The 24450-nt window shown below is 49.8% G+C and overlaps 1 protein-coding gene across 1 annotated transcript; it reads right to left on the bottom strand.

Annotated features, from left to right (window-relative positions):
• Positions 1 to 379: 379 nt before the first annotated feature.
• On the bottom strand, positions 380 to 23997 carry PPP5C (protein phosphatase 5 catalytic subunit). Its single transcript, XM_056846150.1, has 13 exons — positions 23817 to 23997; positions 19945 to 20186; positions 19174 to 19321; positions 16903 to 17024; positions 16339 to 16404; positions 14927 to 15025; positions 13422 to 13527; positions 11058 to 11200; positions 10850 to 10937; positions 9871 to 9911; positions 8600 to 8778; positions 624 to 705; positions 380 to 452 (listed from the first exon to the last, which is right to left on the bottom strand). The coding sequence occupies exons 1-13, from the start codon at positions 23935 to 23937 to the stop codon at positions 390 to 392; spliced, it is 1500 nt and encodes a 499-aa protein (XP_056702128.1). The 5' UTR covers positions 23938 to 23997; the 3' UTR covers positions 380 to 389.
• Between the last annotated feature and the right edge of the window lie 453 nt (positions 23998 to 24450).

The following is a 24450-nucleotide window of genomic DNA, read 5'->3' as shown; positions in this document are numbered from 1 at the left end:
GTCATTTCTAACACTCTGGCGGCCTTTTTCTCATCTGTGCGACATCAGCATGTAGGAGAGCTGACGCAGTAGGCAGGACACCTGCTTTTGGGACAGGGATGCATGACGCGTAAAGGATCCTTAGCAAACCCTCCCCTCTAGAAGATGCTTGGGCTTATCCTCCCCCACCCCTCCCCATAAGTCCCCTGCCAAAAACAACCCCTGCTTTCTATAGTGAAGGCTGCTGATGTTGGAAGAAATCACTAAAAAAAAAAAAAAAAAAAAAAAAGAAACCCAAAAATGAAAACAGAACTGTTGTTTTGCCTAGCAGCAGGTCTCCAGGCAGGAAGGAGAAGATGTGGTGAGAGGCAGAGGGGGTCCTGGTCGGGTGGTCCTTCCAGAAGGGCGGCTTACATCATCCCCATCTGGAGCAGTGAATTGGCATACATCATTGGCTTGACGTTTGGATGAGGCTGGAAACAGGATACGCCTGGTCAGTCGACACGCATCAATGGGAACCAGCAACCGCGCCCAGGTGGGAAGGCGGCAGCAGAGAGGGGGACAGAACAATGGGGGACTGGGAACCACTGGGGCCTGGGGGTCCCACCTGCCAGACGCCCCACCCCCAGGGAGGAGAAACTCACCACTGCTGTGAACTGGTGGAATTCTGGCCGCAGGTCTGAGCCTTTCAAGTGGATGTAGGAACCTTTATTGCCCATCTGATCACTGGAAAGAAGAGGTCAAAAGAGGAAGGAAGGGAAGAGGTGGTTAGAACGGCATTGCCCAAGCCTGGAAGGGGGTGAGCAGGAACAGCAAGAAGGTCATGGGGTCACTGGGATGGAAGGCTATGTGGCTGCCAGCATCTCCTCCACAGGAGGCTTGGCCATACATCATATTCTACTCTTTGGAAAACCCTAGAGGCATTAGGGGGTGAACTGAAAGTAAATAAGTGCAACTCTTTCTTGGACTGCACAGTTTGCAAATCAGTGAAGAGTAGGAGGGGTCCAGTGGCAAAAGCCAGCAGCAGGGTTAGTAGCCAATCCCTAGAGCTCATGCACATGGACCTGAGTGGCCCCTATCCGGACAGTGTGTCCAAGAATAAATATGCATCATGTGTGGTTGATGACAGGACCCATTTTGGATGGATTTATCTCTTGAAAAATAAGAGTGAGGCTTGCCAGGGTTGAGAGGCAATTAAACCTCAAAGTAAAAAAGATACAGTGTGATAGGGGTGGAGAATTCTTATCACATGCCCTGACTCAGTGGCTGGAAAGTAAAGGCATTGAGCAGAGACTTGCTAATCCCGGGGTGCCACAGGAGAATGGGGTCGCAGAGTGCAGAAATCAATACTTGCAATCAATGATGCAAGCTCTGCTGGAAGACTCTCAGCTCAAACCCAGATTTTGGGGAGAGGCGATCAAGACTGCAAATTACTTGATCAACCACTTGTGGACCTCAAGCATAAATGACATCCCCTATAAAGTGTTATATGGGAAGAACCCATCTTTAAAGCATTTGAGAATTTTTGGGTCTAAAGCTTGGGTCAATATACCTTTGCATCAAAGAAGAAAGGGTGGCAAAAGGTCTAAACAATTACTTTTCCTAGGCTATCAGAATGCAGCCAAATCCTACAGGTTTGGAGATCCCCAAAATAAGATCACGTTCAGCAGATCAGCAAGCTTTGGGGAATCTTTAAACTGGCCAAGGCTGCATGGGGAGGAAAAGGAGCAGGAAACAGTGCAGTTGCCTTTAAGTGAACAGGCAAAAACCCAAGAGGTAAACTTTTCCCCACAGAGGACTCCCAGCAGGCAAGCTGCAAAGTCTGAAGATTCAGAAGGAGGGGAGGCCGGGGAAATGGTAGCCAGACGTTCTGACAGGACTACAAAGGGTGTAGCTCCTATAAGGTTTGGGTTTGATGAACACTGTGACTGTGCTAATTATGTGTCAATCCATGAACCTGCTAGTTACCAGGAAATTCTTTCTCTGGGAGATAAAGAGAAGAATTTATGGCTTGAAGCGATGGATGTGGAGATGGCAGTTCTGAAGGAGCATAAGGTGTTCACTCCCACATCACTTCCAAGCGGGCAATCAGTAATAGGTTGCAGATGGATTTTCTAGGTTAAAAGGCTTGCAAATGGTGCTGTGCAAAGAAAGGCCAGGCTTGTTTGCAAGGGATATAGCCAAAGAAAATACCTAAACTATGATGAATGCTTCAGTCCGATGATTCGGGCTGAATCTGTTAGATCTGTGCTGGCAGTAGAAGGGTTAAAGAATCTAGAGGTATGGCATTATGATATCAAGACTGCATACCTCAACGCTCCATTAAAGGAAACAATTTTCATGGAGCAAATTCCCGGTTACAAGCTAAAAGACAGTGGCATGGTGTTAAAGTTAAACAAGGCTCTTTATGGTCTCCATCAATCTGCCAGGGAATGGTATAATTGCTTTGACAAAGCCATAAAGCAATTAGGTTTCACCCAGAGTGTGGCTGACTCCTGTCTGTATTTGAGAAGCATGGTGCAAAGCGTGTCATATCTGATTGTTTTTGTAGATGATATTTGTATGGTCACCAGTACAAAACAGGAACAATTGCAATTTCAGAAGGAGTTGAGCACAAAATTCAAGTTGAAATGTTTGGGACCAATCCAAAGTTATTTGGGGGTGGAAGTGACCAGAGACAAGGAGGGATTTTATTCTTTGTCTCAACCAAGAAAAATACAGCAATTGCTGGAGAAGTTTAACTTAGCAAATGCAAATGCTGTGGATACCCCAATGGTCACAGGGTATGTGAAAGATGAGACAGAAGGGCAAGAGGAATGTGATAGAGAACTATATCAGTCTCTTGTCGGTAGCCTTCTGTACCTTGCTTGCTGGACAAGACCAGATATCTATCAAGCTGTACACTGTCTCACTGAACGAAATATGTCTCCAAAACAAAGAGACTGGAAGGCTGCTAAGCGGGTTCTTAGGTATTTAAAGGGCACCGTGGATAAGCAGTTAAACCTGAGGGCAGAGGGAGGAAGTCTGACAGCATATGCGGATGCATCCTGGCCAGAGGAGAAAGATTCCAGATCAACAAGTGGGTACATCTTGTTTCTGGGGAAGGCACAAATTCACTGGAAGTCCCTTAAGCAAACATTTGTGGCTACTAGCTCATGTGAAGCAGAGTATAGCGCCATTAGCGAGTGTGTGGGACAAATAGACTGGTTTGTGTTCTTAATGAAGGAATTGGGTGTAAATATATCTCTGCCGGTACAAGTGTTTTCAGATAACGAAGCAGCGCAAACTCTTGCTAACGAGCAGTCATTCCGTGGCAAGAGCAAGCATGTTAGATAAGGTATCAAAATGTGTCGGTTACAATAAACAATAATCTGATAACAGTAATGAGATGTGCAGGTGTAAACAATATTGCAGATCTGTTCACCAAGGTGGTGGATTGCAACAGATTCTTGCAACTGTCAAAGCAAATATGACAAACTTGAGAAGGAGTGACAGAATATGCAAGTCTGTTCATATTAGCAATGACAGGTGGTTTTAGATTCAGGGGATCTAAGTGTCAAGCTAAGCTGATGCAATAACCTGGAAAGCCCCTAGAAGGCCTGAGACTGAGTTAATGAGTTGCACCTGTAGGGTGACTCAGCCTGAAGGTGATGAGTTGCACCTGGAGAGTGACTCAGCCAGGAACACTAATTGCTGCCTGGAGATGGCATCTGTATATAAGTATAAGACTCTGTGAGTCTAATGTTGGGAGATAGTGGTGGAAGATGGTGTTTATAGCACTGTGAATAAATAACTGCTTTTTCTACAAGCTCTACTGGTACTGGTGGTTATTCCTGGGCATTGGCACAATCCGCCAGCTCCCGCAACAGTTAAAAGCGGTGGACTCTGACCTGGAGAACAAGGTTTGATTCCTCACTCCTCCACATGAGTGGCGGACGCTACTCTGGTGAACCGGGTTGGTTTCCCCACTCCTACACATGAAGCCAGCTGGGTGACCCTGGGCTAGTCACAGCTCTCTTAGACCTCTTTCAGCTCCACCTACCTCACAGGGTGTCTGTTGTGGGGAGGGGAGGGGAAGGGAAGGTGATTGTAAGCTGGTTTGATTTGTCCTTATGTGGTAGAGAAAGATGACAAATAGAAACCAACTCTTCTTCGCAAACTTATCTCCATTTTCCAGGAACTGGATTTTTCAAGAGGGCTTTTCTACACATGTAATAGGGTTGCGCCATACAAAATGGTGACACAAAGTAGCTTGGATAAATGATTAAGAACCATGGTCTATACTGCTGCGTATAGCTTGCTTGTGTCTGATCATACTATGTAATTTTTGCATCATTTAATGTGTCAAGTTCATAGTTACGTTTTGCTTCAATTCTATTATTTAGATTTCTGGTTGGTTCCACACTTCTACAATCCTAACCCCATTTCATTGTTTATTGAATGCCCCACCCTGTTGATTGTACTGATTCATTCTGTGTAATCTCACTTGCATCTCAGTGAGAAAGGTGGGCTATAAATAACGTACATAAATTAAAAAATAACACTGTACGTCAGCGGTGGGGAACCTTTTTCCTGCCAAGGGCCATTTGCACATTTATGACATCATTCAGGGGCCATACCAGGTGTAGATCTCCTGGTGGGGGGGGGGAAGAGGCTAGGGTTGCCAGTCTCCAGCCACCACCTGGAGGTTGGCAACCCCAGGGGAGGCCACACAGAGAAGGCCTGCAGGGTGCCCCCACTCCCCCCTCCCAGGCGGAAGGGCAGCCAGCAGTGGGCCCGAGCAAACGAGGTGCCAGGGGGGTGCAGCCCACAGTCGATCGGCAAGGGAGGAAGGAAAACAGAGAAAGAGGAAAAGGGAGGGAGGGAGAGAAATGGAGAAAGAAATGGAGAGGGAGAAAGAAAGAAAAGGACAGAGGGAGACAAAGAAGAGGACGGAGGGAGACAAAGAAAAGGACGGAGGGAGACAAAGAAAGAGACAGAAAAAGAGGGAGAAAGAGAGGGAGAGAAAGGAGAAAGAGTGACAGAAAAAAGAGGAAGAAAAGAGAGAAAAGCCTTCCCCAACACACACACACACGCTGGCCCCGCGTGACCGGGCCCCAGCCTCCCCTGCCCCCCTTCACATACATACACACACACACACACACACACACACCCCGGCGGCGCATAGAGCCCCGCGCGACCGGGCCCCAGTCTCCATGCCCTCTCCTCCCCAGTCCACAAAAGGGCCCCCCTGAAGCCCGATCGGTTCCTGCATATGCTCTGCCACCGGGAGCCGCCAGCCTTTTTCCCCCTCCCTCTCGCTGCTCAACAGCCGACAGTCAGCAAGAGGCGGTCCAAAGGGCGCCGCAGCGCCGCTGTAAGCCGTGGCGCCAGGAACACCCTCTGGGAGGGCCGCCCTGAGCCCCACCTCTGCAGCAGGGCCCCGGAGCTCCCGAGGGCCACAAAAAATGTCATGCGGCCCCCGGGCCTGAGGTTCCCCCACCCCTGCTGTACGTGTTTATATTTTTCATTTTCAACATTAATAAAGATGTAGCATGATTGTGCTTCACAGCCATTTCTCACATCGTGTAAAGGAAAACCCCAATTCGCCATCGAGCTTCGCAAAGCCTCTTCTCCCACTTTGCTCCCGGTCTTGCAATTCATAGCCCCCCCACCCCCGCCACCGGTTTGAGAAGTGCTGGGTTAACAATCCTGTCAGCTCTTTACAGCATATCAAAGCCACCGTTTTCAAGAAGGCCATCGACACCCTGAGAGTGGTCTCAGCTTAACTGCTGCTGGATACACTCTGGAATTCTGTTAACATCCTGAGAGAAGGGGACATCACTGAAACCAGGGCCCATGGGGGACAGATAACCTGTGTCTTGGCTGTACCACTTCTAACTGTAAGAATTAATGCCCAAACCCTTGCACAGAGTGAACTATCACCTCAGGGTACAGGGTTGCTAGCTCTGGGTTGGGAAAGACCTGGAGATTTTGGGGTGAAGCCTGAGGAGGGCAGGGTTTGGGACTTCAATGGGGTGTAAAGGTAAAGGTCCCTGTGAAAGCACTAGGTCATTCCATGGGGGTGATGTCACATCCCGACGTTTACTAGGCAGACTTTGTTTGCGGGGTGGTTTGCCCCAGTCATCTTCCCCAGTCATCTTCAATAGGGTACAATGCCATAAAGTCCGCCTTTGAACGCTGCCATTTTCTCCAGGGGAACTGATCTCTGTCACCTGGAGATCAGCTGTAATAGCAGGAGATCTCCAGCCACCACTTGGAGGTTAGCAACCCTAACAGGGTAAGACTGGGGTGTCAAATATATGGCCTGAGGGCTGGATCAGGCCCGCCAAGGGCTTTTGTCCAGTCCGCATAACTGAGACAAACACCCCCTTCCACTCCACTCTGGGCTGGAGAGTGCAAGCTGCGCCTATCTGAAAGCAGATAAGCACTGTTTGCAAACGGTGCCAATCTGCGTTCAGAACAGTGGCTTGCACACTCCCCAGACAGCCATGGTCAGATCTTGGGGGGGGGGGAATTAGGCTGGCTGCAGTGTGACTCTCCGTGAGTGGCTTGCTCGCCCAATCACTCACTCACCCACTCATTTGCTTGCCCACTCACTGGCTCTCCTGGCTGCTGCACACTCTGCAGGCAGGCCATGTGACCCTGCCCTTGCTCTTCGGCTTGCACAACTGCTGCTGGGACAAGCAATCTCATTCAAAAAAAATAATGGGGTGCACTTTCATAGTTGGATTTTGTTTACTGCAATGGCAGGATTTTGATTCATTATGCCTTTCTAGTTTATTCTTGTTCTGCTGGTAGGTCTGATAGGTTATTTGTTTCACTGCATTTTATTGTATGTTGTGTGTGTTTGTTGGGGTTTTTTACTTGCATGCAGCACTGAGAGTTTCTAGGGAAAGGGGGGAGATTTTTTAAAATAAGAGCATTTATTTACACTGAATATTATTACATTCCGGAATAAGAAAATAAGTGACAAGATTTATCCATTTGCATTTTAGGTTTCATTTGTAGATTATTCTGTTTCTTGTGCATTAATATTTTGTCTTTTAGTTGGCTATATATGTATCTCCCCCCCTTTTTACTGTATGTAATTATAAGCAATAATATTTATTTTTAAAAGAACATTTGTTTACTTCAATTTTTTAAACCTTGCCTATCTATTTGCAAATATAAAAGCAGCTTACAATAAATCAAAGACGTGATGAGACATTAATCCAATTAATACCTAGAAGAAACCTAGATTTGCACTGAGGTAATTACTTAAATGCAAATTAGTTTTTTTTTCCAGGTATACCATACAAAAAAAATAGAGGGGGTGTTTTTATATTCCTTGACCTGGATTGGCCAGGCTAACTCAATCTCGTCAAATCTCAGAAGCTAAGCAGGGTCAGCGCTGGTTAGTTCTTGGATGGGAGACCACCAAGGAATACCAGGGTTGCTACGCAGAGGCAAGCAATGGCAAAATCACCTCTGTTTGTTCATCTACAGAGTTGCCAGGTCAGCTGTGACTTAATGGCACTTTCAATTACCTTATTTACATACAAGTTACAGTTATGTCCACTGAAATGTTTGTCTTTGTGCATAACTGGTTTTCAGGGGGCATCTTACATTCAGGGTCACCTTCGTTACAAGTAAATATGGTTAATTATAAATGGATTAGTGAATGGATGGTGCCTTATACTGAATTAGACTGCTGGTCCATCCAATCAGTATTAACTACTTAAATTGGCAGCGGCTATCCAGGGTCTCAGGCAGCGTGCCAATAAATTCCAAGTTATTATTAATACATATAGCTGTACCACTATAAAACCTGATGTTGCATTACAAGGTTTCTTCTTTTTTGGCTTGAGCACTATGACCTCTTTGCTAAATTAATTTGTAATGGCAGAAGACAGCAGTTAAGACCTTCACAAGGAAGGTATTTAAAAAACAAACTTTAGTGGGACTGGAAACAGCGTCCAAAGAATGCCCAGGCGCCTCCCACACTAGCCCAAATCAAATTTAATGCCAGGGACCAGGAGATACAAACTTTATAGAAGACACAGGCAAAGCCAATTAATGATGTTTTTAAAACCTTTTACTTAAAATACAAATATTAAAACAAAAAATAATAACAATAACAAAAAATAATATACTTAATTGACTTTGCCTGTGTGTTCTATAAAGTTCCTGTCTCCGGTACCTGGCATTATATTTTATAGTGTTTATTTATTTTATTTGATACACATGGCCAAGTGACATTTATGTCATATCCAACCCTCGTAACATTTGAGTTCGACACCCCTGGGGTAAGGAGGTCCCAGCATCGCCTTGTCCTTTGATATGCTCGTTTTTCACATTAAAGGAGTTTGTGTGTGTTTGTGGAGAGTTTGATCATGTGCGGTGGCGCTACACCTAGACTCAAGCTGACAGTGTCGTAAGGTTTAGGTTATGGGAAGAGCCCCCTTTGCATTCCCGCCTCCCACAAGGAATGACAACAAACTAGAAAGAAAAACCCTGAAATTGGTCAGCCCTCCTGGGCAAAGGAGGCCTTTAGCAAAAGGACAGTTCCCAGCTCCTCTCCCCACTTCGGCACCCAACACGCAGGTGGGACACAATCCTGGGGCACGCGCATACTCACCAGTAGTTGGGGGCCGAGAAGACGGTAACACACTTGCCATCGTGGGCCACCTCATACCCCTCCGGCTTGACCTCATGGCTGCGGATGATGTAGTCTAATTTGTTACGCTCCAGGAAGCTCTTGGTGACATCCGGCCCGAACTGGCAGCTCACGCCGCGCTTGCTGACCGACCGGCCATTCTAGACGAGACAAACGAGGAGGACAACATCCAGTCAGGTGGTGTTGGATATCAAAATCCAGGGGGGGGGGGGCAGGAATCTGCTTTTCTTCTCCTTGTATACACAACAGCCCTGACTCCCGCTCCGGTGGAAGTCACACCTTCCATTTAAGACTGCGTTTGATTAAAGCAGTCATAAGTTGTGGTTTTAAATTCTGGTTTTATGTACCCTGACTAAAATACTTCCGGCATCTTACATTTTCCATCTAGACAATCCAGATTATAGGAGAGCATTTACTTTGTTGCATTATAATGCACTCTCCTCAGCTGTTCTGGAGGGTAGATACAAACGGAATCCTCACGAAGAATGTGAATGTTTATGTAAAGAGGGGAATATTGAATCTTTAGAACGTTATTTTTGACTGTAAAATCTACAAACATATTCAGGATGCTTTGATTGTTCCAATAATGAAAGGCTCTCCAGGGAAGAATAGAATGTTTTACCTTTATACAATATTTGCTCTATTATATTTATATTGTAAGCCTATTTGAACTCCATAAGGAAGAAAGGGGGTGAATAAATGTTTCAAATAAATATAATAAAGCCCTTTGTTCCCCCCAGGACCATCGCTTGGGAAAGCAGGAAGTGGCACGGGGCTCCAGCACTGAAGAACTTCACAAGTACCTGCCTGCATCTTTCGCTTGTGTATCTCCCCAAAACTAAGGCCATATCGGCACCGAGGTTTGTGTTTTGGTTGTCCACAGCAGGATGTGGTTTGCCTCATCTGTGAGTCACCTTGGAACTGTTATTCCTTGTAAGCAATTTCTGACAGAGCATCTGTTCTGTGGGCAACCCAATGCGGCCTGGATCACACAGGTGGGTTTGGAAGGGGGAATTTCCTCTGGGGACAGTCAGATTCTTACAGTTATGGGGGCTGACTGAAGAAGGAGCCCCACAACTAGAGTAGCCTCAAAATGGGAAAAAGAAGAACCTGTCTTGGGCAAGCCCATATGCACCAAGCGGGGAAAGGAAGAGGGGTGCCCAGAATACAGACAAGGCCGAGCAGCCGACCCAGGACCGCTTGAGCATGCAGATGACTGCAACAGGACATACCTGGGGCTGAGGATCCGACCAGAGCAAATCGCACATGGGACCTACCAATGGGAAGGAGAAAGGTCTTATTAAAAGGGAAAGGGGCCTTGTGCTGCCTACAGCCCCTGCCCACCCCCAGGACTGGCACCCAGCTCTCAGGAGGCTGAAAAATTTGGGGTTCACACCCAGGCCTTCTGCCAGGACCCGTCCGTGAGGATCCATAGCCGGCCTCTCCCTTCTGTAGGCTCTGTGCTCCTCCGTCTTTGATACAGACATATTTAACAGGCGAATTTTCCCCTGCTGAGATCAGATTCTCTGGCCTACTTAGCTCCAGGCTACTGCTAAAACAGGGGTCCTCAATGTGGTGCCCATGGGTGCCATGGCACCCGCACAGAGTTTTTTGAAAGTAGGTGGGGCCAGGTGAGGCTTCTGCCCAGCAAAGCTTCTGATTGGCTGTACAGTTTTTTTTGCCCTGACCTGGATAACCCAGACTAGCCCAATCTCTTCAGATCTCCAAAGCTAAGCAGGGTCAGCCCTGGTTAGTATTTGAGTGCGAGACCACCAAGGAATACCAGGGTTGCTGCACAGAGGCAGGCAACGGCAAGCCACCTCTGCTTGTCTCTTGCCTTGAAAAGTCTACATGCTCGCCATAAGTTGGCTGCAAAAAACCTCCCAAAACAGACTTTTTAAAATGTTGTTTTGGCAGCAGCTGCCCCCACAACACAAGGCTCTTCACTGTGTGAAGATAAGCTGTGGCAGCCATTTTGTGGCTGGCTCCACCTTCTGCGGCAGCCAATTTGTAGTTGCTCTCACTATGCTGTGTCAGAATTTCAAAGGTGCCCCAGCCTCAAAAAGGTTGGCGCCCCCTGCGCAGGGAGCAAGGCTGGGGGAAAGGGGTGGGGGGAAGCAGACAGCCTTACTGGGAGCACACCCTGCTAGCCGCACCTACCCAGCAGCTCCACCCCCATGGAGCTTGGCAACCCCACCAATATATACACACCCGAATCTGGAGGCTGTCGATTCCTTTCAATCTTCCTGATATCGTCTAGTGTTACCCCATCTTCACTGAACAGCCCGCCATGCATTATCTGCCAGGAGGGGAAGTGAGCACGGCAGGCATCAACAGAGGTGAAAACTCTGCGCATGACCGATCATCACCTGGTTCATCTGCCTCTCCCCCCATCCCCCAGTGGATGCCACGCTCTTACCAATACTTTGCCATTGATGCACTGGGCCAGAGGTAGCCATTCAAAGACCTCACTGAAGAGTTCAAACATCTGGGCTGTGTATTTAGCTTTGACCTCCCCCTCGAACCCGTAGATCTGATTCATGTTGTCTGTTTCGTGGTTCCCTGGAAAGCAGGAAGGAAATCGCTTGGAGCATGAATATTTTCCAGGGGTTCCACCAAAGACACACCAATGTCTCTTGCAACAGCACAGAGGATGTTGGAGCCCCCATGCTTTCTAGACTGCCCAACGCCAACTGCTTTGGGGTGGGGGAGGGAAGGCACCCCTAAATGGGCCAGCCCAACACTTGGCCTCCAAGGAATAAGAAGAAAACATCCCAAAAGGTGAAAAAATGAAGGAATGCCCTACGCTGAGACAGACCTTCAGCGCAGCAGCTCTCAAACTTTTCGAAGGGGGCCACTGCTAAAGTTATTCAACTCTACAGGACCTCTGTGACTTCCTCCTTTCCCAATATCAAATGCAGGAACCTTGTTATTGCCTGACAAGAACGAGTGTCTCTTTTCTTTGGTGCATTTGGTATTCAGAAATATATAAGTGGGGACCCGCAAGAAACTTGCGGAAGCAGCTATCTCATTCCCCCCCCCACCTTTGCTTCCCCCCCAACTTTTCTCAGTCTCTCACTTTTTCCTTCCACCCTTTTTCGTACTCTCTCTCTCCTCCATGCCTGTCATGTTCTCTCTCTTTCTGCCCCATCACCTTCCCAGCCACCCATCTGCTCCCCCCCCCACAGCAGCAGTGGCAGCAGCTCTTCCAGAATCACAACAGATCTCCCAACAATAGAAATCAGTTCCCTTTAGTGTTGCCAGGCCCAGATTGAGAAACTCCTGGAGATTTGGAGGTGGAGCTGTGGGAGGGTGAGGTTTGGGGAGGGAAGAGGCCTCAGCAGGGTATAATGCCACAGACTCCACCCTCCAAAGCAGCCCTTTTCTCCAGGGGAACTGATCTCTGTTATCTGGACAGCAGTTGTAATTCCAGGTGATCTCTAGCACTATGTGGAGGTTGGCAATCTTAGTTCCCCTGGAGGAAATGGCTGTTTTGGAGGGAGGCATTTGTGACATTATATCCTTCTGAGGTCTCTCCCCTCCTCAAATCCCACCTTCTCCAGGCTCCACCCCTCAAATCTCTAGGAATTTCCTAACCTGGAGTTGGTTACCCTATCTCCTTTCCACCCAACAGCCAATCTACCTTTACCTGCCTCTCTGCCTTAAGTTTTCTGTGTCCTCCCTACCTGCAGCCTCTACCTTGGAAAAGTAGTCTTTTTCCACAGTGGAGAAAACAGAGTACATTAGTCTCCTATCCTCCTTTTTATCCACACAACAACCCTGTGAGATAGGTTAGGCTGAAAGTATGTGACTGGTCCAAAATACCTAGTGAGCTTCCACAACAAGGTGGGGATTTGAACCTGGGTCTCCCAGACCCTGCTCTGAAGCGCTAACTGTGCTGGCTTTCATAGGGTGGCTGCTGTTGAACAGTAGCAAGCAGCCAGGCCTAGCTGAGTCATGAAAGTCAGGTGATATCAAGTCACCCAGAGGTTGCCGCCAGGCCTAAGGTTGCCACCTCCTGGAGGGGACCTGGAGATCCCCCAGAATTACAGCTGAACTCCAGAAATCTGCCCCCCTGGAGAAAATGGCTGCTTCGGAGGATGGACTCTATGGCATTATGACCTGCTGAGGCCATTTCCCACTCCAAACCCTGCCGTCCTCAGACGTCACCACAAAAATCTACAGGAATTTCCCAACCTGGAACTGGCAACCCTGGATCTGGCCCCAGGGAGTTCTCCCTCAAAGGCAAAAATAGGCCTGGAAAAAAGGGCTCTGCCCCCTCCCCTTGCCTTTTACTGACAGAAATTGAAGCCTGGAATCTGTGGTTGCCTAGCAATAGCCACTGAGGGAATCTGTTGCTTAAAGCTACGGGCACTCCTTTGATCATTTTTTGGTTTTTTTTTAAAACCCAATTTTTTTTTTTTAAAGATTTCAGTTTTTTCTGTAAATCTGGACCCCTTTTCAGGTTTGCAAAAGATCTGTCTTGTACGTTCACAGCTCCAGTCACTGGATTTAAGTTTACAAAGATTTGGCCGAATTTGCTATTAGAATATAAGATAGCTCAACTGAACACCCAGTTGGGAGGCCAGGGCCATTTTGCCCTTGATGCAGCAAGAAACCGAAGTCTGCCAGCAAGCCTCCCAAGGGCTTCCTTTCTGAGCCTTCCTTCTTCCTCCTCCCCACACCTGGCTTTGCAACTCCCCCTCCCCAGCTTAAGACACCCCACAGCAGTTCATTGATCCCACTCCCCTTCTCCAAACTGTTCAGGGAAGGAGGCACTTACCACGCAGTAGGTAGAAATGATCTGGGTATAGCAGCTTAAAACCAAAAAGCGTTAATATCACTTCCACGGAGAAGGAGCCGCGGTCAACAAAGTCCCCGTTAAATATCTGCAGAGGGGAAGGGTCCGCGCTCAGGAAAAAAGGCAAACGTGTTTAAAACAACAACAACACAGCCCCTCCTTGCGGGATCCAAACACTCTCCCTCCCTCTCTGCGCCCCTCCCAGCTTCTTTCCTGTGGAGGTGGTGGAGGGGAGATCTTCCTTCTCAAGATATGCTGCATCCCACCCAGAGCTCTTGGGAAAAGAAACCAAACTTAACCTGAAGCAAACATGAACGGAGAAGTTAACCAGTTAACCAGATGCAAAAAGGGACACGACCACCAGCTGCTTCAGAGGAACTCCGAGGGCAATTATAAGGCAAATCAATGTGTGCGTGTGCGGGGAGGGGGGGTGAGATCCTGCCCTCAGTAACATTTCAGCATCTGAGTTACTTCTTTGCAATACTTCTCCCACCTTCTGACTGGGATATAAGGACTCCGAGTACTCCATTCCTATTCATATGTGAGGAAGGGAGCTCTGACTCTCGAAACCTTATACCCTGAAAATCTTGTTGGTCTTGAAAGTACCACTGGACTCGGATCTAGCTGTTCCAGCATCTGTAATTCCACAGGAGGGACACACGCATTTGAACATGGGATCCAGTAGATTAGGGCAGGCAGCTTTATTGGACAGAGTGCACCTTCCCCACCAAAGCAGCATTTACATGCAAAGATACTGGTGTGCCAGCAAACAAAAGGGGGTGGGGGAGGTGGGGGCTGTACTTGGCTAGACACACAGGAACACAAGCTGAGGCCCAATGCGCAGTCCACCCCTCAAGGGCTTGCCTCCCAGCCCTGGTCTGGGAAGCAAGGTTGGGAGTCAGCCACGCTTGTCCCCTCCTCCCACAACAGCCAGGGTCTCAGGGGCTCCCCTGGGTGGAGAGCTAGCCTCTGGTGCCAAGCAAAACAGTCTGGACTGTTGCTGTTTGGCACGCGTTGTGAGAGTTGCTCACTCCTGCGATAACGTGAACAGAGAAATTTCAGATTGTTGTTTAAAGAAAAAAAATCAAGGTGCTGTTCACAGAGTCACAGCTTGACGAGCTAACTCCAGGCCTCAGCCATCCACAGGGTTCCAAGTGCAACTTCCAGGCACCGGAGAAGGAATTTCTTCATGCTGCCAACCTCGCTTCAATGAGGAGGTGCCAATTACTGGCTACACGGCAGACCTGCAACTAGCTTGCCAGTCCCCTCTGGCCTCCTTAACCCCAGCTCCAAGGTGAAGGGAGAACCAAGGGCAAACAGGAGCTGATCCATCAAGACAGCCGCCACAGCTGCTCTTTCTGACCCAGGACCTCCAGTCCTTGGTTCCCCACCCCTTCCCCCTGCAAGGGCCTTGAATACCCCTCCCATCAAAGAGATGGCTTGATGGGGGAGGGAGCACCCTAGAAAGAAGCACAGAGAAAGGATACATATGGATTCGTCTCTGACGGCAGCCCATTCAGCTCAAATATGTTCAGGAGATCGTAGTACTGGCCGTGTGTGTCTCCACAGACAGTTACTTTTTCTGTCTGGAATAAAGAAGTAGTAGGAGAGAAACAGATGGCGAAAAGAGACAGCTGAAGGAAAAGGCAGGAAGCTGTGCTGCAGACATTTTTCACTACAGGGAAACCTATCAAGCCGACACTCCCTTGCTTCCGCTCCATTTCAATTTGGTTCACACAGAACTTGCACCCCATGCTCAGGGGGTCTGGACTGCATCCCCATCTTCCACCTTGATTGCAAAAATTGCTTTGGGTTGTCCCAGCTAAAACCACAAGAGAATACTACTCTGAGACTTAGGGAAAGGGTCAGAGTGTCAGGAGCGGGCCTGTTCTCGACGATTCGCGGCTCCTCGGCCCCTCTGAGTTGTTTTGACTTTCTTGCAGCTTCTCACAGCTGTCTTGCTTTGCTCGTCTCGGCCAAGGACTGTTGTTCTAACGAACACTTTATCTCGGACATTCCTCTCCCGTGAGAGACTGAGTTGCTATGCCAACCTGCATTATCTGCTATGCCAATATATATTACTGATTTGCGCCTACCAGCCATTCTTGGCTTAGTTAGTATGCAAGCTCTGTTTACCTGCTTGATTTCCAATAAAGTCAACTTACCTTAGGACTACCTGTCTGGGTTGTTGCTTTTGGGGATTCTACGGGCCAAGGGCTTACACAGAGAACAAAGGGCCCAGGGTCACCCAACAAGTCCAGCATTTGGGATGAAGATGGGGCTGTTTGAAGAAAGGGCAGGGAGGGGGCGCAGAGAACACAGGCAAATCTAAACCACTTGAACAGTCATGGCTTTCCCCAGGGAATGCCTGCAAAGAAGGGGCCAAAGCAACCGCTAAGAGACAGAGCACCTGCTTCGTGTGCAGAATGTTTCAGTATCAACTCTAGTTCAAGGAACCTAGGAGCAAGCACAGGGAAATAACTTTCTCCAGGCAGCCCTGGAGAGCTGCTGCCGGTCGGAGAACAGCTAGAGAGGCCAGCAGGATAAGGTTGCGTTATACATTCATGTGTATGTAGAGGTCTTCACCTCCTCATAAAATTTGCATTCCAAGTGTTGCTGAGAAACCACGATGGTTAAAAGATACACTAATAAGATGAGCTCATGGAAAAAGCAGCGGGTACCACAAGGTATGAGCTTTCGGGGGAAGGGGGTGTCCACTTGACACCAGAATGGAAAAGAAAGGAGCCGAAGACCTGGAGTTTGCCATTTTCTACAGGGCAGGAAGGCCTAGGTTCTACGGTGAAGGCAAATACCTTTAAAAGCAGAAGCGGTATTTGGAGAGAGGAGGGAATGGAGAGCCCCGCCTGCCTCATCCCCGAATTCAAAATGAGAGGCCTACCTCCTTCAACGTAGTTTCTACTAGGGTGGGGAGTTTCGATAGCACCTCTTTCACTTGCACCAAGATCTACAAGAACAGAAAATGAGGCGGGGGAGAGAGAAAGAAATTCACACAAAACACCAGGATCAAAAGGATTTCTAGCAGCTGGATCAACTTAAAATATTCCTGGAGGATTTAAAAACCCCGGATTTCGGTAACATTTTAAAAGAAAAGTTTCTAGTCCTCATGACTGCAGATAATTTTTTTAAAGAAAGGAAGTGTTTCAAAGGGTGCACAAGAACTCAAAAGCCACTCTCCACCCCCGCCACACTGCAGGGATAGGCAATCTCCATCAGATGCAACTTTAATTACAGATCAGGTGCCACATTAGCCGCCTTTTGCTTTAATTATTTAAGGCCGCTCTGAGGGCCTCTGGCAATTTTACATCACTACCTGGGAGTAGATTTGTGTCATTAGGCCCATTTGCAAAGTAGGTTAGATAGATAGGCTGCGGTGGCACTGATTCTGCGTCACCCTCCTTGCATCTCTCTGCTTCTGCAGATCTTGCGGGAGGAGGGGTGTTACCTGATAGGCACATTTCCTGTGCAGCTTCTTCTGATCCTTGTACCACTGCATCAACTCCTTCATGAAAGCAAGCGTCACCTTCCCATCCTCCAGCTTTGGGCCGCTGTATTCATCTTCAATGGCTACAGAAAGTGAGAGAAGGAGAAGATTTAATGGCAGGCAGGGGCGGATCAGGGCCCGGGAGCATTCTGAGCCGAGTGGCTCTTGCACCAGCAGCAGTGCTCATGGGGCTCCGCTTGGCTTGCTTCTTGCAGACAACCACCAGGAACATCTCTGGAAACTTAAACAGCCAATCTACCCTCGATTTGGGGAGGGGGGAAGACAATACAAGCAGCCCTCGCACACGACAGAGCCAGCCTCAGTTTCTAAGGGGGTCTCTTGACAGCTGCCCAGAGAAAGTCAGTCCCTCACCAGTCCTTTCCCGCATGTTTCTGAGGGGAGTCAGGCGCCTCAATGCCCTCCCTCGCAGTGACTTCAGGACAGGAGGCGCACCAGGCCTGACCCCTTCCTCCTCAGAGAAACTAACTTCGCTCTTCTACAACACAGCAAGGAAAAGGAAACTTCCCAAATGACCTGCTCAGCTTCCAAAAGACTTTCATGTTTTGGGGAATACTACCCACATAAACTTGCCCGCCACACTCCCGGCCCTACTGACAGGGCCTCATCATTGATATATCTGAACTGAGAACGTGCCCCGGAAAAAGACAACAGTTGCACTTTTTGGGGAGGGTCAGCAGCAGACAAGCGGACTTTGTGGGGAGGGGGAGCTTGTTTTCTGTTACTGAACACGAAAACTCCCAGGGCTCCCCAGAACAGAACTGAAATCCACAACGACGGACTGGCGTCAGTTTTCTGAGGCAGGGCTGCAAAATCCCCAGAACCGCAGGAGAAAGGACATACGAACAGCAGGACAGGACTGTTCTCACAAAGAGTTTGGGTGTGCCGCCAGGACACCATTCCTGAAATTACAGAGCTCACAGCTGCCTTTCCGTTAGTTTGAATTTCCAGCCTCAAAACACAGTGATTCCCTCCTCTGTGCCCTCTTTACGGTTTTATCTGAGCAAGTCATGCAGAAGTAAGGAAAAGAGGTGCCATTCGCAAAAATTTTACACACAGAATTCACGGTTTTCCCGAGCGGCAGGATGCAAACATCACTGCTCAGCCAGGATGCCAGGATTAAAGGCCCTGCCCGTTCAAGTAGCTGGCCCCATTGTTAATACCAGTCTATTTATTTTCCCTGATTAAGCCTCTCCACACTGGATTCTATATATGATCTGAGATCCTGATCTATTTTGGGCGATGGCAGGAAATCTTGGCGCAGCCACCCGCGGGTAATGGCATTAGTTACAGGCACAAGGACGGCTGGGCTCCCTCATGAGGGAAGGATGCTGTGCTAAGGCTGCCTGAACAGGAGCTCCCCACCCATGCCACAAGCAGACCTACAGGCGGGTTCAAAAGAGCTCCAATCTACATAAGGCTTTCTGTGCTTTCAGCAGCCATCCTAACCCAGGATGGCTCAAATCCCAGAGAAGTAGGTGGTCTCCTCCATGGCATTTTCTCTTCATTTACAGCTCCCACATGTCCCTTATTTCTAGGCATTTCTCCAACTCCTATTTTTAAAATTATCCATTAAATTCACACCAGATCCATAACATGGGGCTTGCAGCAGGGCTCCCAGCCTAACTGGGTCCAGCACTCTGGCATCAATGGCACCCAAACCACTGCTGGCAAACCCCCTTCCCATTTGTTTTGGATTTGAAAGGCTCAAATCTCCCGTTCCCTGGGTTGTGTGAACCCAGGAATTCCCTCAGAAGCTCATCAGGGGCTCCGCAATGAGATGGGTGGTAGTGGCAGGCAAATTTCCCCCAAAGGCACCTCATTTATCCTTCCCCACCCCACACTTATCCTCCCTAAGAACAAACAGCAGCAAAGAGAGCCTGGAACACCCTTTGCAGCAGGCGTTCCGTTGACACTGAGGCCCAGCATCCTGCGCAAGCTGAATGCAGGCCCTAGAATATGCCCCAGAATCCTCTGCAACAAGCAAGAGTGCTACCGGGGGGGGGGGGGAATTCCCTTTGCAGACAAGCCAGCATGGAACGGGTTGCCTGAAATGTAGGATGCTTCGACAGTCACTATAGTAAAGTCCGTTACCCTACGAGAGTGCCCATTTAAGCCAATTGAGAATCTCAAGCAGAACATCAGAATTGGCAGCTCCTGTCACAGCCCCAGACACATCCTCTGCCCCCCCCCACCCAAAGCCAGCCCACTCACTCATGCTTTCTATGTCCAAGGAGTCGACCACGGACCGCTTGTGTTCCTCGCTGGCAATGGCACGCTCAAAGGCCTTCTGCTTCACAATCTTGTTGCATTCTTGGTATTTCATCTTGGCATCCTTATCATTGGGTTTCACCTTGACAACCTGGGTAGAGGTGGAAAGAGAAGCCAGGCTTTTGTAAATCTGCACACCACGGTCGGTTTCTCTGATTGGGGGGGGGGGTAAATAAACAACAACCCCCCTTTTTGCAAAACGATGTGTTCTGTCCTGTAGTTTGATGCTCAGTTCATCTCCATATTACTGCAATCAGGGGCTCCACAAGTGTCACCAACAGCAAATCTCCCCCCTCAAAAACTATTGATCTTCAGAGTAAATCGAAGAGGACCTGGCAGGGCTGGTGGTCTTTCCTCATGTTCACTGTGGTTTTGACAGGGTAAGAATCAACAGGAGTCCCTTGAACTGCTCAGAAGATTTTCCTGCTGCTTGCCTCCTTAAAAAGCCCACTGCACATGAGAGAAGACCCCACTTCTCACAAGAATCCCTTGCTCAAACAAGAGGAAGGGGGCATGCACAGGAGCTACAGTTAATGGCAGGGGGCTGTTATGCCAAACCCAAAAACAAGTAAGCTCTTTCCCAGGGAGATATTATCCAAATCTGGATTCTCCTTTGCTATCCCAACACTCCCTCTCCAGTCAAGGGTGCTGGCAAAGCATCTAGGGGCAGCTGCTTCACGATCAGCCCCCCCCTCCACTGCCCTCCGCACTCACCGTCTCATAGTCCCGCAAGGCCGCCTTGAACTTCCCCAGGGCCATGTTGCTGGTGGCCCGCCGGTAATAGCCTTTGATGTACTTCTTGTCCAACTCGATGGACTTGGTGGCGTCGGCCAAGGCGTAGCCGTAGCATTCCGTCCGCAGGTAGGCCAGGCTCCGGTTGCCATAATAGATGGCGTTGGTGGGGTTCAGTTCGATGGCCTGGGTGTAATACTTCACTGCATTCTCATAATCCTTTCCTGGGGGTGAGGAGAAGGGCTGTTATCAAGAAGCCAAAACAGTAGGTGAAAACATGAAAACAGCCCACTGCTGCAACTAAACAGATGTTTTCAGAGGGTGGCCGTGTTGGTCTGCAGTAAAACGGCTGGATTCGAGTCCAGTGGCACCTTAGAGACTTACAAGATTTTCGGGGTATGAGCTTTCCAGAGTCAAAGCTCCCTTTATCCATCTGACGAAGAGACCTTTGGCTCACGAAAGCTCATACCCTGAAAATTTTGTTAGTCTCTAAGGTGCCACTGGACTGTACTCTAGCTGTTAAACACACAAGGTCCTCCCACAGTGGATATTCTAATGGTGCTTACCCTCAGAAGTGTGTCCTCCCCCCCTCAAAGAGAAAACAGCAGAAAAATCAAAAACTCATTCTCTTTGGGGGGGAAGCTCTCCTTTGTAGTGATGGGGGCTCCCTAGGGAGAGTGGTGTCACCCTGTTTCAGGAGAACCTTCCAAATGATCCAGGCATCAGACCACACCTCCCCTAAGGTATCTAGCATGGCCTTTGACAATCACCACCACCCCTGGTTCAGATGAACCAGCCTGGCACCAATGCCATGTCTGTCTTTCAAAACTACTTTTGAAGAGGGCTTTGAGGTCAACAAGACCAAGGCAGGAAATAACTGTGTCCTCCTCGGGTGCCTTTGGAAGGGAAGTCCTCACAGAAAAATATTTCAACAGACCACAATGCTTCTTTCCAAAGGCCGGCAAGTGCTGTGGCTTCCCCCTCCCTACCACCTCTCAGAGGGCGCATGCCCACGATCACATACCGCAGCTTGCGCTGCTGTCCTTTAGTACAATACCTGCAATCAAGGCAGCCACAAAACAACATCACTTTCCCATAGCTTTAACGGGCACTTATGCATGAAGTGGGAATTCTAATCCGCCCAGGGGAATTTAAGCGGGGAAAGACCACTGGCAGTAATTCCACAGTAATTAGGGGAAAGCACAAGTTGTCAGTTTATTTATGTCACATCAGTGAGGGGCCAGAAGCTAAAAGAACACGAAGAGGCTGTTCAACGGAAACGGCTCTTTACGCAAACGTGACGTGAGGGACCGCGGATCGTATGCAAAATAGAAATAGATGCAGCTTCTCAGGAGAAGAAACAGAAAAATGCACTTTTTGTATACCCAAAAGGCCGCCCTGCCCCCGCCCGTAATGAATCCATAACAGTGAGGATTAAGCGCAAACTTCTAAGAGGCTAGAAACCTTCCTGCTTCAGGGCTACCGGCCAACACAGCCAGGCATTACAGGACAGACGCGCTCTGGGAGTTGGCAGCTGAGCTTCCAAAGGCAGTGGAGAGTCTGAGGCCTAAACTATTTAATTTCAGGCTTTGTCGCAACATGGCCTGAGGGCACGGCTAACAGGTAAGCCTCCTAATTGCATGGAGGCAGCAGGCACAAAGGCCTCCCAAAGCCACCTCAAAGGACTTGTTTTCTAGGGAGAGGCTGAAAATGTCAAAGGCCAGGAGCCCCGTGGGGCTCACCCTTCAGTTATCTGGCCCAGGTAGACAAGCCCCTGACTCGGATGCTCCAAGGATGAGGGCTTTTCAGGTCCTGCTTGGAGGGAACCGTCACATGGAAAGAGGCGGCAAAGAAACACAGCTTCGCCCATCAGGCATTTCTCATGAACATGGGCAGCTGCCTTACCATGTGACAGGCCGTTGGTCTACCAAAGTCAGTATTGTATACTGTGGCTGTCAGCAGCTCTTCAGGCAGAGAAAGATCTTTCACATCACCTGGTCCTTTTTTAACTGAAGGTGCCAAGGACTGAACATGGGACTTCCTGCATGCAAAGCAGATGCTCTGCCACAAACTGATGGACTCCTTCTCCAAGGCAGCCGCTATTTCCTGTCCTTCTTAGAGAGGGCATGCAAATAATCTGTGTATTACTGTTTCCAACTGTATTTAGCCCTCCCAAGAAAGTGATTGAAAATAAAACTCCTCTGCAAAACCAGCTGCTAAGACTCCAGCTCCAAGAAACTGCAGCTAACATGCTACTCAGAGATGCCTTCAATGGCCCAACTCTGCCACTTTCAGCAATAGGGACCAACAACCTATATGGCATATAATGGCTACAGTGCTGGACAGCAGCTGGGGAGACCCAGGTTCAAATCCTTCCCCATCCATGAAGCTCAGTGGCCAACTAGTCTCTCTCACAAGGGAGAGGATAAAATGGAGGCAAGAACAGACAGCGCAGTCCTAAACGGTTTTTACACCCTTCCAAGTCCATTGAACCTGAGGGGCTTAGAAGAGCGTAATTCCACTTGGGTTCATAAAACCAGTCTCCAAAGCTCAATGATGGAAACACAGGATTGAATAGTTCAGCAGGCTACTGCCCATGCCACTTCAAGCCATTATGAATTGTTTGAACGTTATGCCAGCAAATGGCCAACCAGCTCCAGTTTTCCACAACGTGTACAGCTAGCTGCAGGCTGAATGGTCACATGCTGTGAGATAGAAGAAACAGCCTGGTTACAGGTACTGAACAGATGCAGGTCCAAGTGGCCACGAAGCAGGAGATGCCCTCTGTCTACCCGCCGTTCCCCACCCACCCACCCAATCACGTTGCCTCAAGGGACCGAGTATCATTAATGCCCAGTGGTCAGTCATAGACCAGCCACCTTAACCCCCCCCCGGGGGGCAAAGATCCCCCCAGGTGGGTCACATCACAGAGCCGCACCGTTTGCATCAGGGGCTGCTTTTGGACAGACCTGGTACAAGCACACGCAGGCAAGCAGTGAGGGCTCCAGGCCTCCGGCCTCTCTTGCAGGAGGAGCAGCAGCACAACAAGGTCGCCCAGCAGCCGAGCACTCCTCCGGTGTGCTGGGGCTTGTGCCTTGCCCTTCACTATGGAACCTGGCCTGTGCTTCTGGGCCGCCCACCCTCTGGGCCTTGGCATTGGCCCTCTTCCTGTTCCTGTCATGTGATTGAGATGTCACATGCTCGCAGCAGAGGGGGTCCCAAGCTTGTCACCCACCCCGGGGGGGGTTTAAAGACAAGCCTGGGTCTGGGAAGTTTGAAGGCTGCCCAGGCTGCCTTAGAGCCTCCCCGCCCCCCCAAAGGATTTCCTGCCACTCCTCCAGGCTTTCTTCCCCCAGGGCACTGCAATGAGGAGACCACTCCCCCCCTAAAGCTCCCTTTGGCCGTTGGCTGCCTTCTTTCCACCAATAAAGACCCCTCCCCACTGGCTCTTTCATTGGGGGTCTCTCCCCCCTATTCCCCACATGGCCATTCAACATTTCCCCATCAGCAGCACCTCTTCCCTGATGATTCTCCTTCACTCACACACACCCTCCCAGGTTGAAGCCCCCTCCTCAAGCAAGACGCCCCTCTCCCATTGGCTTCTCCTCCCTCCCCGTTCACCCCCACCCTTTTGGGCCCCAAAGGCCATCTTTCTCCCCCTCACCCCCCCCGTGACTCCCTTCCCCACACCTCCCTAAAGTAGCCCCCTTCTTTCTCCCCATTGGCTCCCCGCCTCTGAAAGCCCCTCCTGGATTGGCTGCCACTGGGGGCCCCCTCTCCTCATTGGCCCCTCCCCTCAGGAAGCCCCTCCCTGGCATAGCGGCCCCGCCCCCTCCCCTTGCCTCAAGCGTTACCTTTGAAGAAGTCGTTTGCCTGCGTCTTGAGGGTTTCGGCGCGCTCCAGCGACTCCGCCTCGGCTTCCTGAGGCGGCCGCCCGGGGCTTCCGCCGTTCTCCGCCCGCTCTCCCTCCGCCATCGCCGCCGGGCCGTAAAGCGAGCTGCCTTGACTACCAGCGAAGGGGGCACCGCAAAGAGAAGGGGGGGGGCTCCAGTTGCCGTCAAGTGCGGACGTCGCAAACGCCACCTAGCGGGAAACGGGTGGGGGCGGAGTCAATGGCGGGAGGGCGGAAAGGGCTCGCGCCTCTGCCCATGCGCAGTGGCGACGCCGAGCGGCGTCCTGGTGGTTCCCCTCGCGCAAGAGGGGAGGCGGGGCCACAGGAGAGACTCCCGCACATTCGGCGTGGAAGGGGATTCCGTCTCGGAGGCGGGGGGCGTGGCCAGCGAAGGGACGGGGCTCGCGCCCTGATAGGCTGGAAGCGAACACGGTGGCTGTTGTGTGATTGGCCAAAGAGGAGCCTGGGGAAAGGCGATTTGTCGATTTAGGACGTATGGGTGCGCGAGGAGGTCTGATTGGGCCCGCGCCAGGCAAGGACGGGATTGGCGCAGACCTATATGCGGTTTCTGGTTGGGCCGGAGTAGTGGGAATCTT

The sequence above is a fragment of the Euleptes europaea genome, chromosome 3, assembly GCF_029931775.1.
Source record: "Euleptes europaea isolate rEulEur1 chromosome 3, rEulEur1.hap1, whole genome shotgun sequence".
NCBI lineage: Eukaryota > Metazoa > Chordata > Lepidosauria > Squamata > Sphaerodactylidae > Euleptes > Euleptes europaea.
Note: the sequence above shows the minus strand (reverse complement) of the source record. Positions and strands in the feature narration are given on the sequence as shown.